Raw genomic sequence first — 19,960 nt, forward strand, 5'->3', positions numbered from 1 at the left:
TGGGTAGTTCGGGTGTTATTTTCCCTTGGATGAAGCGACCCCATAGTGTGACTCGACCGGTCCGAGAAGGAACCATATCTGGTCAAAGTATTCGTCTGTCACAACGCGGGACCCGTTTGCTATAAATAGATTTGGGATAAGCAGTGGAAGAGGTACGTGGATATTGAGATCTCCTCTTGCAATAGCGGACTTCATCTTGACGACGTGAGGCTGTGCGGTCTTAACACACACATACATATGTGGTGTCCCAACCAGACAGACCCCGTGATACACCAAGACCAATTAGGAGAAAACTCAAGCCATGCCGTTTCAGAGACTAGTATACCCCTTAGTGTTTCTACCCCATTGACTTCTTTGGACAATGTTACACTTCACTCACACACTGTTATGCCTGGACGTCAGAGAAGAATGGTCACATCAAGTAGATCTTTTGCATACATACATGATAACATTTGAAAGATTTGGTCATGTAACATACTAAGACCCTGACCCTCACCGATGCTTTCAATGTGTCACCCAAACTACTGAAACTTCTAAAACAATGATTGTTTTGCCAATAGCAATTCATGCTTTTAATGATTAAAAGCACAATTACTGGTATATGTTTATGCATTTGGTCTGTCAAGTACTTGGCTGCTGCCACTCCACAGCAAAGTGCCCATTGTTTTAGACCCCTGGCCTAATGTCACAGTAACTTTGCAGTTCAATACTAATAACGTTGTTGCTCCAATAGAATAGCCTACGGAGCTATGGAGGACATAGTGGAGGAGTGTGTCGACCTCCCTGAGAGAGAGCCAGAGCTCACCCCTGAGAGCCTGCTGAGGTAAATGTCGATGGGTCCGACTGCATTTTTCACAATCAGTTAGTTGATGGATGCTAAATGTCATTTATCGATCGTGCATGCTATATTTATGCTGACTTAAATTATCTTGTTTATTCAAACTCGTATCTATGTCCACGATGTAAAATAAATAACCATTTCATAGGTCTGTGTTTGAACTGTGAAGTTAGTCATGTCAGTTTGCCTGTGTCTCAGCATCACTGGAGATCGCTGGGTGTTTTGTTTTGAAGTATTGAAGCATTACAGTTGAAAATGGTGGTATGTGAATTTACTATTGCAAAGTTTACATTGAACAACATTATCGTGAGCAGTGGCAATAGCCCATGGCAACAACTGAGAGGGGATGAATGAACAGCGAGGTTGTTAAATGAATGAAAAAACACGGCCACATGCATTTTTTAATCTCACAAATACTGAGTACTTGTAATGGGTTTTTTCGATTTGTCGATTAGATATCTTTGTATCGATGCGGAAGTCCGTGATTGACTGATAGATAAATGGATCAACCTAACCCGTCCCTACCGAGCACCCTTCATCAGAGAACCACAGGTAAACCACTATCAATGCTATAATAAACACTCTCTCCTCTTCTTCATCTCCCTCTCCAGAAAGGTGTCATTGGAAGAGGACTTCCATTCTCTGCTGCCCCCTGATGCAGACCGCAGTACTGCAGCTCAAATGTTCTTCCAACTGTTAGGTGAGGAGTTGAATGACTGAATTGATGATAGAGTGCCATATAATGGCGTGTTAAATTGGATTTAAATCTGAAGATTGCTCCCCATTGCTGTCAGGATTGCAGAATCTCTCCCTATCTTCTGCCATAGACTTCATCTTTTCAGGCTACACCTTAACTGTCCCTCCTTAAACCTCTGAATCCCCCTGTTCAGTTTCTCAACTGTATATTACCAAAAAAGGTGTCCACTAAATTCCAAAAATGTAAATGGAAGACTGACTTTACTTTTCACTTCACTTTTGGCCCTGAAAAGTGGGCTGACCTTATTTATTTTAGAATAGAACTTTGTTGTCCAACCAAAGATGGACCACTGTTTGGGGCTCAGCTCAGGCATTAGACACTTGTAGGACTACATGGGGTCGGTCTTCTGGTTCTGGTGTGTTCTGACCTGTGTGCCACTGTGTTTGTCCAGCGCGGGTGACTGGCAGAGAGCTGGGTGTGTGTCAGCGGGATCCCTACGGCCCCATCACTGTCATCCCCTCCCACTCCCCCCGGACAGCCTGAGGTACAGAGTGGGACCTGGACACACACACACACACACACAGACTTTCACATGAATTAGAATTGGCCTTTTCACATTTTAACCTTGGGTAATAATGTATAGGTAACAATGTAAAGTAGTGTTGTAGTTAACTAGGTAACAATGTAAAGTAGTGTTGTAGTTAACTAGGTAACAATGTAAAGTAGTGTTGTAGTTAACTAGGTAACAATGTAAAGTAGTGTTGTAGTTAACTAGGTAACAATGTAAAGTAGTGTTGTAGTTAACTAGGTAACAATGTAAAGTAGTGTTCTAGTTAACTAGGTAACAATGTAAAGTAGTGTTGTAGTTAACTAGGTAACAATGGGGATTACTCACCCAATCCATTACGTTGCAGTAGTTTGGCTTGACTAGCGAGTGTGTTATGTGATTTTCAACAATGTTTAAATGTATTTCAGTTTTCAAAATAAAAGCCCGATCATTTTGATTGATGACCTGTTCCCTGCTGTCACAATGTTTACATCTTTCATGAAATGAGGAAATATTACGTAACATAAAGTATATTCAATTTCAAACACATCATCCTGATAATTATCATTTTACATGAATAAGCATACAAGCATCAATAAAAAGCTACATTTATTTTATTTATGCAATGGTACAAAAATTGGCAAATAACTCTCTGTACGCACTCGTATTCGGTATTTGGCCAAGTGTTTCCTTAAGTTCGGTGTTGGTCTAGTCTAGTCTAGTCTAGTCTAATCTAGTCTAGTCTGATACACACTCTCTGTTGTGAATGTCTCTGTTGTGAAAGTCTCTGTTGTCTCCCGTCGCTGTGAGCCTGATGTTGACCTCTGACCCTACAGGAGCATGCCCCTGGCCAGGAAGGGCGCGGTGTCCAGCTGTCTGTACATGTCCTGGCTGGAGACGCTGTCCCACAACCTGCCCCCCGTCCTGCTAGTCCGGGGCAACCACCAGTCTGTCCTCACCTTCTACTCCTAGACAACCACCCGTCTGTTCAGTTTCTCTTTTTTATTTAAGTAGTGTACACTCTGTTCAAGTACAGTAGGACTAACCACCCTAAGTAGTGTACACTCTGTTGTTCAAGTACAGTAGGACTAACCACCCTAAGTAGTGTACACTCTGTTCAAGTACAGTAGGACTAACCACCCTAAGTAGTGTACACTCTGTTCAAGTACAGTAGGACTAACCACCCTAAGTAGTGTACATCTGTTCAAGTACAGTAGGACTAACCACCCTAAGTAGTGTACACTCTGTTCAAGTACAGTAGGACTAACCACCCTAAGTAGTGTACACTCTGTTCAAGTACAGTAGGACTAACCACCCTAAGTAGTGTACACTGTTCAAATACAGTATAGGACTAACCACCCTAGGTAGTGTACACTCTGTTTGGAGCACTTATCTGTCCTCTCTGCCATCCTTAGTATAACCACTTGATGTAGCGAATAGCCTGGATCCCGGGTGGGGGGGGGGGTGGGAGGTCGTCATTTTAATTTTGTTGTGGTTTATTTTCGGTTCTTGTTTTATTGTACTGTGCCGTGTTGTATGTGTCGTTATTGTCTATAATGTACCTGTCTTGTTGTCGAGTTGTTTAAAAATAAAAAAAGTTGATCACAAAAAAAAAAAAGCAAGGAGACACAGTTGATCAACACAGCTCCGGACCCCCCCCCCCCCTAAAAGCTGCCGAATCCACCCGTCCAGCGTGACCAAAAGTAGCCCAATCTGGCAACGCTGCTTGCTACGTTCTAAGACATGCAGCTCGCGTGAACACGTGTTCTTCCAGCAGCGCGCGCCTCCCGCTTCGATTGCAGACTCAAGTTAACGCGCGTGCAGAAAGATGCCACGAAACTCGTGTCCGGTAGCTTTATTTAAAGGAATTTCAAAAATAAAAGACTTGGCAGGCAGCTCTCTGTATGATATATTGGAGGAATCACGCAATGCGGGTGGATTGAAAATACGGAACAAACAGCGTTCCGTATTGGTTCAAAACGGGACGCATCTTTTAACTGTCAGATACGGAACGATTCCGTATTTTAAGGGACGGGTGGCACCCCTACGTCACGATTAACACACATCTACACACAACACACACACCATTCACGATTAACACACATCTACACACAACACACACCACAGTAAGATTACTGTACCTGTTGTTGTAATAAGTGGGTTGGTCCCTATATAAGTGCGGTTAGACGCACACAGTCTGTGCCTTGTTGTGACCCCGAAATCCCATTAAACTTTCTGGACACGTTTTTGTATCCCCGATAACGAATAGCATGTTGATAACGTAGGCTGGAGTAAAATCACAAATACATTTTAGGCTGTCTTGAGGAAAATGTTTATATTGTTGTTTTGATACTTTCTGTTAGTGCCGATATAAATTCAGGGTATATACAGGAATCTTGAGGTTAATTTCAATACCTTTCTAAGACTTTTTAAAGACCTTGTCAATATTTTTCCAGACCTCACCGCCACTTCGAGCTGTAACCGTTAACATCAGTGACACTTTAACAGTTTTAGTTTGCAACAGACTAGACCACTATCATACAACACAATTTCCGGTTCATCTTTGTTTTTTTTAATAAAAACTAATAATTTCACGAACTTTTACTAAAAGTTTTTAGGACTCAAACTAAATATAATTCAGAAATACCTACAAAATTCTAAAAATACTTTTTAATACTTATTAAGGGTCTTGATTTTCCCAAAATTGATTTATCAACTTTTAATACTTTTCAAGACACCGCGAGAGGTGCGACATTGAGAGGTGTGGTGTCTCGCGCATCAACGTCGCGATTGAGGTGACGTCGTGTCGACCACATGTCCAACGAACTTCAGTCGACGAGGCCTCAGAGTCATTTTGATTAGAAGAAAACTCCTTTTCCAAACAGTGCCAGCAGTCTTGGAGTCAGGTAATCACCTAAAGTAGACGACTATTTATCCATTTTTAGTACTAGACTCTGAAATGGACGACGCCTCGTCGTGATTGAGAAGCATTTTTCCAAACAGTGGCTTCCACCATTGATTGCCAATTAGCCAAGTCTTGGTGTCAGGTGATCCACGTTTTACTTGTATGATAAATTATTGTTCATCACTCGATATACATTTAACCAAAGTAGTTTGCGTTATATTAACCGAAAAAAGTATAATCCTGGATCGAAATATTAGGCTAAAAGAGCAAGCTAGCTAGGCTCTGTCATTGAGTATCCTCAGCTGTGAAGTTAGCTAGCTATCAAGCATGTGGAACAACATTGATCTTTTGAGCAAGTTATCAACTGTGGGCTAATAACCGTAGCTAGCTACAGGCTTTGAGTCTAGGACAAAATAGAAATCTTGGTCCCAGACGAGTACAGGTATGGCGAAGTTGGACAGCCCTGGCTATGTCCTATGGCGATCTGGAGACTGGAGTCGCCAACGTTGACTTGAGGCCTTTACTTGAGATCACGTTTATGTAACGAAATAGTCAATGGTGAAGGTAAAGAACAATGTGTTATGATTCCAACATGATGTTTTGTTGTTGTTGTTGTTGTTCAGCAGGATGGCTGATACTGATGTGATGAAGTTGATCCGGGCTGTCCTCCAGTCGGATAAAGATGGGGTGTCCATCGCACGCCTGCAGAAGGACTACAGGTCTCTGACGGGAGAGTTCATCCCCCTCAACCGGCTGGGCTACCCCTCCATGGAGGCCTACCTCAGGAGCATCCCCACGGTGGTGCGGGTGGAGCATCGCAATGGAAGGGTGGGTACAGTAGCTAGCCACGACCACTTCATCTGTACATTACATTTATATTGACCTTTGGATGTTGTGTACAACATATAGGCTACTACACGTATAAAGATATAATCCTATTCACAGATAGTTCAGAAGTTCCATAGCCGCTGCTCATAAGTTTTCTACTCAGTCACTTAACGCAGAATTGTATTATTATTGGTAACTTGATTAAATCTTTGGCCTCTGTAAAATCATCTCATGCAATACTGACATGCAATAATAGTTTTACGGTGTGTTTTTTTTTTTTCATGCCTTTTGTGATCTTCATACTACCGTAACTTGTTCTAGCTCATGTGTTTTGCGGGCGTCCTGGAAGAGACTTCACACATTGCTCAACTGGTAGCCCGACAGAGGACCTCCAAGAGGCCCGGCCGGTCACAGATTGTGAACTGCCCGATCAGGGTTAAACCCTCCTCATTCCTGTTTAACGGTAGGTAAAAAAATAAATAAAAATGGACTGACATATATAGCGTCTTATTCCAAAGCGCTTTACAATGGCCTCTCATTCACACACCAATGGCGGCAAGCTACCATGTAAGGCGCCGGCCCGCTCATTGGGAGCAATTTGGGGTTCAATGTCTTGCTCAAGGACACTTCGACATGTGGCCAGCTGGGGCTCAAACCGCCGATCTGCCAACCTTGTGATCATTAGACGGCAGCTCTACCTCCTGCGCCACAGCCTCCCCTATTGTTGTCACCGCCGTCCAATGAGAGATGGAGAAATGCCTCATTTGAGGACAATAGTTAACAATATGTTTCTGGCAGACATTTTGCTACTGCTGAACTATGGGCATGGATGGTTGGAACAGAACTTAGTAACTGGGCTCTTGCAGGTCAGACAGTGAACTAGAAAACGAGACGGGCTGGCCTAGTTCAGCCAGTATTCCTCTGAGAACATCGGCTTTCTACAGGAAGCTAAGAATACAACTCCTTAAAAAGCCCTCTCTCCCTCTCGCTCGCTTGCTCTCTGTACAATATTTTGGTGTGTGAACAAAACCTGACGGGGGGGGGGGGGGGGGGGGGGTAGTATGAAGCTTCTCAAACCCTGAAGGCTGTTGTCTCTCCTCCTTCCCACTTGTCTTCCAGAAAAGCCCCGGACATCGTCGTTGCGTCAACCAACGCACTGTGGGCTGTCTGGCAGGCTCATGACCCAGACATCTATGGGGAGACGCCCGCACATTAATAGAGGCTACGGAGGTCTTGGGTTCAACCCTGATGCCCAGCACAGAGGACCCATCATTCAGATGAAGAAACCACCTGTGCAGTGTGAGAGGTGAGGGGACTCAAGGACACACACAGACACACACACACACACACACAGGCTCCCAGATTCTGGATTCAGTATTCACATTTTATTAGGATGTGAGGCTTTTGTCACTAAAATTGGAAGCAGCAAAGATGTGTCTGTGTGTGTGAGAGCCGAGAGGAGAGCAGCGGAGAGAGGAGAAAAAGGTTAATATTCCCCACTTTCTCTCAGTCATCGTTGCTTAAGTAACCTGCCCACCCTATTCCGTTCAGACATGGTACTCCAGACTGATGTGAGCATTAAGTACCTACTGTGACATCATGAGTGACCAGGCTGCTTTATTTCAAACAAGCTTTATTTCAAACAGTTTCAAGTTTATTGTGACATAAACCTGGCACATTACACAAGTGTAAGAGGGTAACATTCTTAGGCTTCGGTTCATGACTTGTGATTGCAGCACAAGACAATAAGGCAATAGGCATAATTCAAGATAAGAAGAAAAATGACAATAGTACAGAACATAATTGACAAATAACATTATTTACAATAAGTGACTGTGAGCTTAATCTTAGGTAGTCCATATGCATGGGATGTGCTTGTGGAGGATAGTCAATAGCAGTGCTCGATCGCCTTGGTGCAGTTGCCATTTGGAGCTCCAATTAACCCCAATAAACACTTAGCACCTTCTGATGACCGCTTGTAGATGCACTGTCTGAAGTTTTTGCTGAAAAATGAAGTCACAAGTCTGTAAACAGATATTCTGCTCCACCAAAAGAGTCTCCTACGTAAAAATTCTAATTTCTACTGGGTTTTTTGCATTAAAATAGCTATAGAGGCATGCATATAGGCAACATTGCATAACTATTGATAGGAGTGTTGACATTTTTTCTTTCCAGAAATAATTTATTCGAGGTCTCTTTGGAAAGTCCTAATTCACTGCTTAATTGTCATACACAGAAAAACTGGGTGGTAATTTAAGGGTTAATGAACATGTTATTGGGGACAATTTCATCATACATACACAATATTATCGCAGTATTGCAAACATATAAATGTGAATTTTAGTCAGTGTGTATGGATGCAAACGCACACACTCACACACACATTTGTTTTTGTAATCTTCTGTGTCAGAAATAGGTTTCAAATTAGATACCTACTGTAGTTCACAAAACATTTAGTCTATTTGATGATACAAAGCAAGTTGCTCATGTTGATGGTGGCACACTTCATATTGATGGTGACACAATCTCTCTGTCTTTAGTCCAGACAAGAGGTTGCCGCTACCTTCCGGGCCATCAGGTGACCATCAGGATAAACCTGCTGGTGAGTGCGACCCCATTGTCCACGCACCCCTTTATATAGGCCTGTCCCAACACTTTTTAGATTAATCATTTCTTTCTCCCCACTTTAAGTCAATCACTAATGTAGACTACCCACAGTTATGGGTGAGGTAATCACTAATCTAGTCTCTTCCCACACAACGTGGAGTAAACTATTACTAGACTAGTAAAACGTTTTTGCTGCTGTTTTCCAGCTCCCTCCCCAAGGCCAAAGAACATCTACGAGTACGACCAAGAATTGGTTCAGAGTCGCCTCATAGAGGTCCTGACCAAGTATTCTTGTGGTCTCTGGCAGTCCAAACTGCCCACTGTGTACCGGGAAATGTTCTGCCAGGAACTACACGGCCAGGCCATCACAGACATGGAGAACTGGACGCACATTTGCTCAGTGAGTATGACTGCAACAATTACAATATTGATTACTTCCTTACTCCTCTTCATCCCCTTTGGGACATAAGGCTTCAATGAGCTCTCTCTGTTGCATTCGGTCCTTGGCAGCATCCTGCTCCTTTCCCTATGACAGGTTAATCTGTTCCAGCTCTTGTGTTTGCACAGTTGTGTCACAGTTCTGCGCCAGGTGAACTGAGACTGCCAAAGGCCCCTGGCCTGAGCTAGATTACTCTTCCATCAACTGGTGGATTGATGATTCACTTGCTTAGTCAAATGTATTGATTGTAAGTCGCTTTTGGAATAAGGCGTCTGCTAAATGCCTAAAATGTAGGTGGTTTTGGGCCTCCCAGGTTCAGTGTTGCTTAGAGGAGTGAAAGTTATGTTTCAAACACACTTTCTTGCAGGCCAAAGTGCATTTGGTGGACACTAGTATCGCTTTGTAGTATTGAAACATTTCTCTGCCGACCTCTACCTCAGCAGTGCGTGTGCTTTTCATTTCAGCGCCCATGTTAACGGGTTAGAGCAGCCATACAGCGCGCAAGGTGCACGTCTCACGCTGGCTGCCGCGACACGCCATCTAGAGATTTTGATTCTCACCATTATTTTCTGCATGCAATGCAATGCCTCAATCGACAAAGATAGGGCTGGTAGTAGCAGCTCTGCTGTTAAAGCTGCACTGCCAGTACGGAAGCCGCAAGCATGAGAGCCGCAGCAGTTCCGCCATGCACACACGCTGCTGAAGTAGAGGTCGGAGGTGCGGTTCGAGCTGTGATGCCAAGTATGAGTATTTGAGGCTGGTAGATACCCAGATACCAGTTAGAACTCCATTGTTCACCCAGATATAGAAATGTCATTACAGTAAATCATAAATCATAAATCACAGTTAGGTTGTGTTAATGAGATCTTGTGTCTCTGCTGTAGACAATCACTAACTAAGGTGACACTTTGGCCCACGTTTCCTCTCCTTACCTCTATGCTTAAAGTAAGTACAGTACAGTACAGTAGATCATATAAAGGACCCAGCAGTTAAATCAAAACTAGTTTTGAATAGAACAGTCTGTGTTAAGACACACTCCACCTGTGAAGAAGTTGCCACTCATGTGAGTTTTCAGATCATGATTTGAGTTGTATGAGAAATGTGCAGTTGGTGTGAGTTATGAGTAGAATGACACCGCTTCCCCTAACTTATAACTGATGCTGTGACTGTATGTAAGTGGAGGAGGTGTTGGAGATGTCTGTATTTTTCTATCTTTTAACTGTGCTGGAAATGCTTGGATGTGTGCCACTGTCTGTTGTGTGTGCTCTTTTGTTTTAACATGTAACCTGATTTCTTTTCAGCCCCCCCTCCCCCTAAGAGGCTTTTGTCTTTTGCCAGGCCGCCAATGTAAATGCCTACAATGCCTGCCTGGTTAAATAAAAAATAAAATAAAATTGTGTTCCAGATTGAATGGGCCAGCAGCACTAAACGAGACGACCGACTGGTTTTCCCCCTTCTGTCCAAAGCCCCCAGCATCACCCCTCCAGCGAAATCAGCCACTGTCGGCACAACGTCACAAACCCCTCCTACCCCCCCCTCCCAGACGGCTGCAACAGTCCCACCGGACATTTGCCTCAAACTCAAAGAGCTCCTGTCCAAGTACATCCATGGCCTGTGGGCCCACACCCTCCCCAAGCTCTTCCAGGAAACCTTCAAGACTCCTTTCCCCGAACTAGACAACCTGTCGCTGCTGCTGGACGCGTGCACCGTGGAGTACCCCTTTCTTGACAACAAGAAGAAGGCCATTCTCTACGCCCTCCCCACGGAGGACAAGAGCAGAGCCCAGCAGGTCCCCCGTGCCACCAACCCCCCGTCGGCCAGCCCCCTGGTGCCCCCGCTGGTTAAGCCCAAGGAGCAGTACTCCTCTGTGCTGGTGGTGGAAGCCAGCACCAAAGATGTCATCATCAGGTAGATGCCAAAGTTCATATTGTGAGGAGGAGCGAAAAATTTAATATGGATCAGGCAAATACATTCAGGTGAACTGAGACTGGTGATGTGTATAAAGTATTTATGACTCTGAAGGTCAGAGTCATTGAGCTTCTCACAGTGGTAGCCAAACATTCTGAAGAGATGGTTCACTTTTTTTTGTACATTTGCCTTTCTATAATATATCTGTTGCCGTCGATCTAGATGGTTTTTGAGTGCATGTTTCCGTGAAGTTATTCTTCCTGCGCGGCAAAACGTCATTCGGGGGTTTTGTAAATGTGACCCCAAAGAGAAGAGTTCCTTCAAAACTGCGCCAACCTTGTGTATGTACCATGATCCTCAGGTACATAGGCAAGGAATATTCTGACGCCCAGGAGGCGATGGAAGACACCATGCAGATACTCTACAGCCGACTCGGCGCACAGAAGCCCTTACTCAACCCTGCCGTGGGGGAACTGGTTGCCGTGAGGTTCGAAGGTGGAGAGGAGGTCATCCGAGCCCAAGTCGGTGAGGTCACGAGTGACGGTCAGGTCAAGGTAAAGTCTTTCATACCCTATTTATGCCAACATCAGTTGGGTGAACATAAGAACCACAGTCATATTATTATAATGATAATATCATCATCAGTCATATTAGGTGTGGGAGGGTGGGTAGGGGGAATGTATGCAGGTATGAAATGTTGTGTATTTTGGTAATTGTTTTGTCATTGTCCTTTGTGTGTTTGTACATAAAATCAAAATAAAAAATTGATCACAAAAAATCAGTCATATTATACACACAGTTTAGTTTTTTTTTCGGGCTTGATTTAGACGTCTGTTGTGGGGTCCTCTGTGGCTCGGTTGGTAGAGAATGGTGCTAACAACACATAGGTTTGGGGTTCGATTCCCGCTGGGACAATATAAACAGGAAAATGAAATGTATGCACTCGCTGCAATGTAAGTTGCTTTGGATAAAAGCGTCAGCTAAATGGCATGTAGTAATAATAATAATATCATATTAAACGCATTGTAAGAAAAGATCCGTCCCTTTAGTGTTGAGACAGCGTGGTTGTCCATAGACCACTGGTTTGTTTAGCTGCGTTGACAGTTTAAACAGGTATAGACAGTTTACTCATTCTCCTGGGTGCTTTTCAAGCACCCGAGTCTTGAGTGAGGATTTGACCCATAGCAAGCCTCCAGGAAATCAAATGAAAATATTTTAATTGTCATCAGTGTTGTATGATTTCGTAAGCACTGCTTATCATGTATGTATGTATACGTATGTACTTGAGATAAACGTTGCAAAACATTTAAATAAAGGTCCACTGCAAATCCAAGCCCCCATTTCTGACCAGGCGTAATCTTGCCCCTGCAGGTGTACTATGTGGACCATGGATTCTCAGAAGTCGTTAGCAAAAGCAGGCTCCTCCACCTGCACAAGGACTTCTTCCAGTTGCCATTCCAAGCTGCCAACTGCAGCCTAGCAGGTAACTTACAAACCTCAGTTTCTGACGCGTGGACCTTCAGAGCGTATCGATTAAGCAATCATCCTCTTCTATTGCTCTGTTCTCCTGAGTGATGTCTGTCTGTGGTGTTCTCTCTGCAGGCCTGGAGAGCTTTATGACAGAGCCTGCTGTGCTGGCGGCTCTGGAGTCCCTGGCGGTTGGTAAGATCCTCCTGCTGGAGACTCTGGGGAAGGACGGGGCACTGGTGGTGCTGTACAACACGTTGCACGATGTTGATGTCAATGTCAACGCTGCCTGTCTCCTCGCCCTCCAGGATCAGTCCATGGCAAGCCCTCTGCAGGTTGGTAGCATGTCATCATCCGGGGACTTGCTTTCTACAGCAGGTTAGGTCGTAAACCAAGGAGCTTCAGTTAATAAGTAAAAGTGCCGAGGGGGGGCGCAGACAACTTTCCGAATAATTTCAATAATTTCCAAAAATGTATTCGAATAAATAACAATAATTTCCAACCCTAGGTTGGACTTCCTTCGCTCCTAGAATCTCAGTCGAGAGATTTGAAATTCTGGTTTTCAAGATCTCAAGCTAATGCAAATATTTTTTACAAGCCTACAGCATTTTCATTCATCGGTTTACTTTCATAAACGCCAATGGAATAACCAAGGGTACCTGCTGAGCATTGTGATGTTACATTAACATTTTTAAGCAAAAAATAGGGACTACAATACATCTTTAAGAATCGATGGTAATACATTTACACATTCAAAAATGGTTTCACAAATTACTGATTGTGGTGAATCGTGTAATGTGGAGCTTTTGTGTTTTCTCTTGTAGGTCAACAGCATGTACATGAAAGTGCGTGTGACCAACATATGCACTGATCAGACCATCTTCTGCCAGCTGCCCTCACGAGGGCAGGTGAAGCTGAATGACATTTTGAAGAAGATTGAAGCCTTCTTCATATCCCAGGTAGATGAAGACTGGTACACTAGCATACCATTTGTGTTTTATTGTAAGTAGCTTATATTGAAGTTGGACCGTTGCTGTGGGACAGGTCACGTCAGAGTCGTTGGTGTCGAAGCCGTTTTGTGGAATGTGCTGCCTCGCCCGCCACAATGGGAAATGGTCCAGAGTGGAGGTACTGTAAGAGTCCCTTTTTCAGAATTAAAATTAATTGAATTATTCAGCAAGATTGGACATTTTTCAATGATTTCTATGATAATACAACACTGTTCTCTTGCCCAGATATGTTCATGGAGGTATGTAGTGTCTCCACCGAATGCCACGCATGCTCAAAAACTATGTTGTGTCCCATTCTCCTGTGTCAGATCACCTACCTCCACTGTGGTGGCAGAGTTCTGGATATTCGGTTCGTTGACCTGGGAACCCCTGCCTCTGTGGAGGTCATCGAGCTAAGGGAGATCCCCACACCTTTCTTACATGAGCTCATGGTCATCCCACACCAGGTGAGACAGCCACACACCAGACGCCGAAGCGACACCCACAGACTTCAACTCTTATTTTGAAATGCTACTTCTTTTTTCCCCAAGAAATGTGGTTACCTTCTCAGTTGGGCATCGTAGAAGTGTGCTCTTGTGTCTATAATGTGTGTCTAAGCGTGTTTGAGTGTCTAGAAAAGCTATAAGTCTAATGCAGTGGTTCCCAGACCAGTGTTAATATTATTATTATTATTATTATAGGCGATCAAGTGCTGTCTGGAGGGTATGTCAGTGGGGAGAGCCTGGCCTCCTAAAGCTCTCCTCTGGCTGAGAGCTACTGTCCACAACTCCACGGACTGTAGCATAAAGGTAATTCACACAGTTGTATCTTTACATACAGGGTTCCCACGGGTCCTTGAAATCCTTGAATGTTTGTGAATTTGAGGAAAAAAATCACGGTCTTAAAAGTTTTTGAGAATAGACATGGGTCATTGAAAGTGCTTGAATTCCCCTCTCTCTCTCTCTCTAAAAAAAATAATATATATATATTCAAAAATGTTTTACTTAGCTTAGTCTCTGTATTGCTTAACTTTACACATATTTCACATATTGTCTTGCTATGCTGTGGTAGAGAAGGCAAGAGACCATCTAGTGTTCACACATTCAATCTCTTTTTAATTGTTGTCTGTGAGCGCATAATTCCTATTACTCATCTAGATCTGTCTCAAACTATGCCGTGTTGGGTCCTTGAATTTGAGGGAATTGAGTCTTGAAAGTCCTTGAAAGGTGCTTGAATTTGATGTTTCAGAAGGTGTGGGAACCCTGACATATTACACATACATATATATATATATATACACACACACTTAATAGTGTAACCAGTGTGGAGAATGATAGCCAAACACATGTATTATCTTTCTATATCTATCTATTTTTGGACAAACACAGATATTGTTGAAAAGTGTATGTACTCAGATGCACAGTTCGTTTAAGATGAAGTTCTTGCTCTGCTAGGAAGAAAGTTACAGTGGTGTAACTAATTTCAATCCTTATAGTGGAGCTATATCCTATATCTATACTTTTTATGACGGGCTAATTTTGGATCAGATTTTTGTTTTTTCAACCCTTCTTCTCCCTTCTTGTTGCACTTCAGATCTCCAAGCTGGATGAAGCCAAGCTGGTTCACATCTTCATGTTCACCTCTAATGGCACTCCATTAGAGGTGAAGACCAGCATCAACCACCAGATGGCGCACTCTGATCTGTGGAAGTGGCCCAGCCAGAGGAACCCTAACCCTCTGAGCTCTGGTGGCGGTGACTGTGACCTCACCAAGATGGTGATGGTGGAGCTGTCCCTGACCAGCCCTGTGCCGCACCCAACCCCAGCCCAGGGATCAGAGGGGTTGACGGTGGACGAAGTCGCCCCCAGGGGGGTCACTTCGGCCAGGGGACAGTCGCTGCGGCTGCCCCCTCTCCTGGAGCTTCCTCCGACGGACCAGAACCTGGATATCTATGTGTCTGTGGCCTGTCACCCGGGCCACTTTGTGTTTCTTGCCTGGCAGGATCTGCATAAGCTGCAGGTTCTGTTGGGAGAGATGATCCTCTACTACAACAACACAGAGGAGGGGACCAGAGTAGAGGATGTGAGGAAAGGAGAGATCTACGCCGCCAAAATGGAGAAAGAGTGAGTACAAATCAGAGGCCAGACTCATTGTAGGCTAATGCATGGAATAAGAAAAACAACAACAACAACAAAGAAAGCCGTATGGTTTGTTTATAGATTACATCAATTGTGTTTTGGGGATTTTCCTTAATACGCTAAAACGCTGAATAAACTCAGGAAACATCATAGCTCTTTCGCATTCCTTTTTAACGACGATGCCGTTGGCGATCAAAGAGCGTTACTCCGTCATTACTAAATGTATAGTTTAATTCGCCTTGAAACGTTAACATAGTGGTGCTGGCAAGTTTACAGCATGGCACAGTGCCACTCTCGCCTGCTTCGGTCCTCCACACAGCCTGACCTGGAGGCCATGACCACATCTGCAGTTGGGCATGCGGTTCAACTCCCAGAGGCATTTGACGTCTTCGATTTTTGACCCTTCAAAAATATCAGCTGGTTTTAGAAACTGTTGCCTTGCACTATATGTTTAGTCTCTGACAAACAGGTCCAGGGGGGTATTCCATCAACGTCGCTAAAGGAAGGAGGCTTATTTTGATGCATCTCATGAAAAAATAAGCCTGGATTATCCTTTAGCAACGTTGATGGAATACCCCCCTGGTTTATGTTATACCTTCTGATAAGTTATGGGCAACAAAACAATGACGTTTATTTTGGGAGATTTTCTGACGCTCTCCCTTCCCCCACCTTTCCCAGCTGGCACCGGGTGGTGGTGAAGGGGCTGCTGCCTAACGGCCTGGTGTCTGTGTACGAGCTGGATTACGGAAAACAAGAGCTAGTCAGGTGCACCCAGCTGCAGCCTCTGATTGAGGAGTTTAGACAGCTACCCTTCCAAGGCATCACTGCACAGTTGGCTGGTGAGTGGACGCTGAGATATGATGGCCCTGATTCATCACATCATCATCATCATCATCATCATCATCATCATCATCAAGAAATGAGCTGAGCGTATGATTGATCACATTGACTGTTTTACGTAATTATGGCAGATAAGTCACATTGCTTAACTTAACACATATTTCACAATATATTGTTTTGCTGTGCTGTGGTAGAGAAGGCAACAGACCATCTAGTGTTCACACATTCAAGCCTCTCTTTTTAATTGTTGTCTGTGAGCGTATAGTTCCTATTATATAAATTCTCATCTAGATCTGTCTCAAACTATGCCGTGTTGGGGTCCTTGAATTTTAGGTAATTAAGTCTTGAAAGTCCTTGAAAAGTGCTTGAATTTGATGTTTCAGAAGGTGTGGGAAGTCCCTGCTGAGAGTAAATTGATGAATTGATTGCCGGTTGATAAATAAGACCGGTCTTTGGCATTCCCCTGTTTTCCCCTCCTTTATCTGCACTGAGCTTACTAGACCCCCCCCCCCCATCCCCCACAGCAATGTGCTTTCATCAGCCAGGTCTATCAGATCAGTGTGCGGATCAGCCAGGTCAGCCAGGTCTATCAGATCAGTGTGTGGATCAGCCAGGTCAGCCAGGTCTATCAGATCAGTGTGTGGATCAGCCAGGTCAGCCAGGTCTGTCAGATCAGTGTGTGGATCAGCCAGGTCAGCCAGGTCTATCAGATCAGTGTGTGGATCAGCCAGGTCAGCCAGGTCTATCAGATCAGTGTGTGGATCAGCCAGGTCAGCCAGGTCTATCAGATCAGTGTGCGGATCAGCCAGGTCAGCCAGGTCTATCAGATCAGTGTGCGGATCAGCCAGGTCAGCCAGGTCTATCAGATCAGTGTGTGGATCAGCCAGGTCAGCCAGGTCTATCAGATCAGTGTGTGGATCAGCCAGGTCAGCCAGGTCTATCAGATCAGTGTGTGGATCAGCCAGGTCAGCCAGGTCTATCAGATCAGTGTGTGGATCAGCCAGGTCAGCCAGGTCTATCAGATCAGTGTGTGGATCAGCCAGGTCAGCCAGGTCTATCAGATCAGTGTGTGGATCAGCCAGGTCAGCCAGGTCTATCAGATCAGTGTGCGGATCAGCCAGGTCTGTCAGATCAGTGTGTGGATCAGCCAGGTCAGCCAGGTCTGTCAGATCAGTGTGTGGATCAGCCAGGTCAGCCAGGTCTATCAGATCAGTGTGTGGATCAGCCAGGTCAGCCAGGTCTGTCAGATCAGTGTGTGGATCAGCCAGGTCAGCCAGGTCTGTCAGATCAGTGTGTGGATCAGCCAGGTCAGCCAGGTCTATCAGATCAGTGTGTGGATCAGCCAGGTCTGTCAGATCAGTGTGTGGATGAGGAGACAGGAAGCACTTTTAGACTCGTGGGATGCAACAACACCAGTGTTGAGGCAGTGGTCTGGACACCTCAATCTAATTTCAGGAAATGTAACAGTGTCATGTGATCAGATCAGGCTCATCTGATTGGCCTCTTCCTCCCCAGGTGTCGAGCAGAGGCAGTGGTCGGAGGCGGCCTCCATCGTGTTCAGGAGCCACGTGGAGAAGAAGGGCCTGGTGGCTCAGATGGAGTCGGTCCAGGACGCAGCCCTGCCCTGGGACAGGAAGGTGTCCATCTTTGTGGTGGACACGGCAACAGACACGGACGTCTGGCTGCACCACATCATGGCTGAGTTCCCCCAGGAGCTCAGTACCGCTGCCTAGGACTCTCTGGTCTGTGTGTGTGTGTGTTAAAAACATTTTATAATCTTATTCCAGAGCTGGGTGTATTGTTCTGTTTTAAATCCCTATTTTCAGTTATTTAGCACCAGCTTTTGTTCTTCGCACATTAAGCCATTTATCTCTTTGTTAATTTAATTTGTGGCTGTGTTATTGTTTTAGTGTGTTACTTTATTTGTTTCCTTTTTTCTGATCCTTTAGATCTTTAAATGCCTGCGCTTTTGCTGTGCTTTTGCTGTGTGTTTTGCTTTTTGCATGATCTCCCACTACTTAAAAAATAAAATGCCGAAATTGAGTGAATGTGGAGTTATACAAAGTTTTGTGCTTGGAAGGCATTATCATATTTTCTCATTCTAAATGATTGTTATGAGTAGGATAACAAATACATTCCATGCTTTGCTTGTTAATTTTATTAATGTTCCCTGCTTTTGAAATGTCTTCCATAATTATATTTATTTTCGTAAGATAATAGAGTAGCCTAAAAGAGTATTACTTATTTAGTATTAGCGTTGGGAGAATGTATTGGGCGACGGATCCGAGTGTTATTTGGAAGAGAGAAATATACAGCACAGTTAGCATTTGTTTAGAAAAGTTCTATACAAATGAAGGTATTATTGTTATTTATTGTTCTATGCGCGCTTGCCTCGGACCGAAGCAATGACATCACTGGAGTGGCAGGCCAGCGAGGGGGTGTACCGAAAGTTGACAGGAAGTGTTACACACAGTACGCCAACCACGGAAAGAGAAGTTGAAAGGAAAGTTGAGTATTTAATTTCAGCCCGAGTTGTCAACATTATAGGATATCCGCGCGTGCCATGAATGTTTTTGTTTGTTAGTTTTTTGATTGATTGATTGAAAACTTTATTAGAAGATTTGCAGAAGTAGGTACATGAAAGTACATATTACATACAAGGTCAACTAACAGGATAAAAACCCAAGAAAGCCACTGGCTTATTTCAATTGGGGTCCTTGATTCTCAATTCATCGTTACATGTAAGACAGACAAAAAAACTAGTACTATCTACAAGATAATACAGACAAATAACTAGTACTATCTACAAGATAAACATACATCCATCATGGGAAGAACAATACAACAAAACATAAGGTATGTACAGCGGGTAGGACAGGTGGGGACATACACCACAGGTGGGGGCGGGGGACAAAACACAAAGTATGTACAGTGGGTAGTTCGGGCGTTATTTTCCCTTGGATGAAGCGACCCCATAGTGTGACTCGACCGGTCCGAGAAGGAACCATATCTGGTCAAAGTATTCGTCTGTCACAACGCGGGACCCGTTTGCTATAAATAGATTTGGGATAAGCAGTGGAAGAGGTACGTGGATATTGAGATCTCCTCTTGCAATAGCGGACTTCATCTTGACGACGTGAGGCTGTGCGGTCTTAACACACACATACATATGTGGTGTCCCAACCAGACAGACCCCGTGATACACCAAGACCAATTAGGAGAAAACTCAAGCCATGCCGTTTCAGAGACTAGTATACCCCTTAGTGTTTCTACCCCATTGACTTCTTTGGACAATGTTACACTTCACTCACACACTGTTATGCCTGGACGTCAGAGAAGAATGGTCACATCAAGTAGATCTTTTGCATACATACATGATAACATTTGAAAGATTTGGTCATGTAACATACTAAGACCCTGACCCTCACCGATGCTTTCAATGTGTCACCCAAACTACTGAAACTTCTAAAACAATGATTGTTTTGCCAATAGCAATTCATGCTTTTAATGATTAAAAGCACAATTACTGGTATATGTTTATGCATTTGGTCTGTCAAGTACTTGGCTGCTGCCACTCCACAGCAAAGTGCCCATTGTTTTAGACCCCTGGCCTAATGTCACAGTAACTTTGCAGTTCAATACTAATAACGTTGTTGCTCCAATAGAATAGCCTACGGAGCTATGGAGGACATAGTGGAGGAGTGTGTCGACCTCCCTGAGAGAGAGCCAGAGCTCACCCCTGAGAGCCTGCTGAGGT

General features: G+C 44.1%; 1 protein-coding gene across 1 annotated transcript; it reads left to right on the forward strand.

The window, feature by feature from the left end:
* Window positions 1-5,614: 5,614 nt before the first annotated feature.
* Window positions 5,615-17,936, forward strand: LOC308175067 (tudor domain-containing protein 7B-like; the record flags this gene model as incomplete). Its single annotated transcript, XM_080550793.1, has 14 exons — window positions 5,615-5,815; window positions 6,137-6,278; window positions 6,935-7,121; window positions 8,642-8,822; window positions 10,405-10,769; window positions 11,131-11,323; window positions 12,141-12,252; window positions 12,372-12,571; window positions 13,061-13,195; window positions 13,281-13,364; window positions 13,555-13,692; window positions 14,819-15,348; window positions 16,042-16,202; window positions 17,719-17,936. The coding sequence occupies 14 exons, from the start codon at window positions 5,615-5,617 to the stop codon at window positions 17,934-17,936; spliced, it is 2,847 nt and encodes a 948-aa protein (XP_080406919.1).
* Window positions 17,937-19,960: the final 2,024 nt, after the last annotated feature.

The sequence above is a fragment of the Nansenia antarctica genome (genome assembly GCF_963989245.1).
Source record: "Nansenia antarctica genome assembly, contig: SCAFFOLD_205, whole genome shotgun sequence".
Taxonomy (NCBI): domain Eukaryota; kingdom Metazoa; phylum Chordata; class Actinopteri; order Argentiniformes; family Microstomatidae; genus Nansenia; species Nansenia antarctica.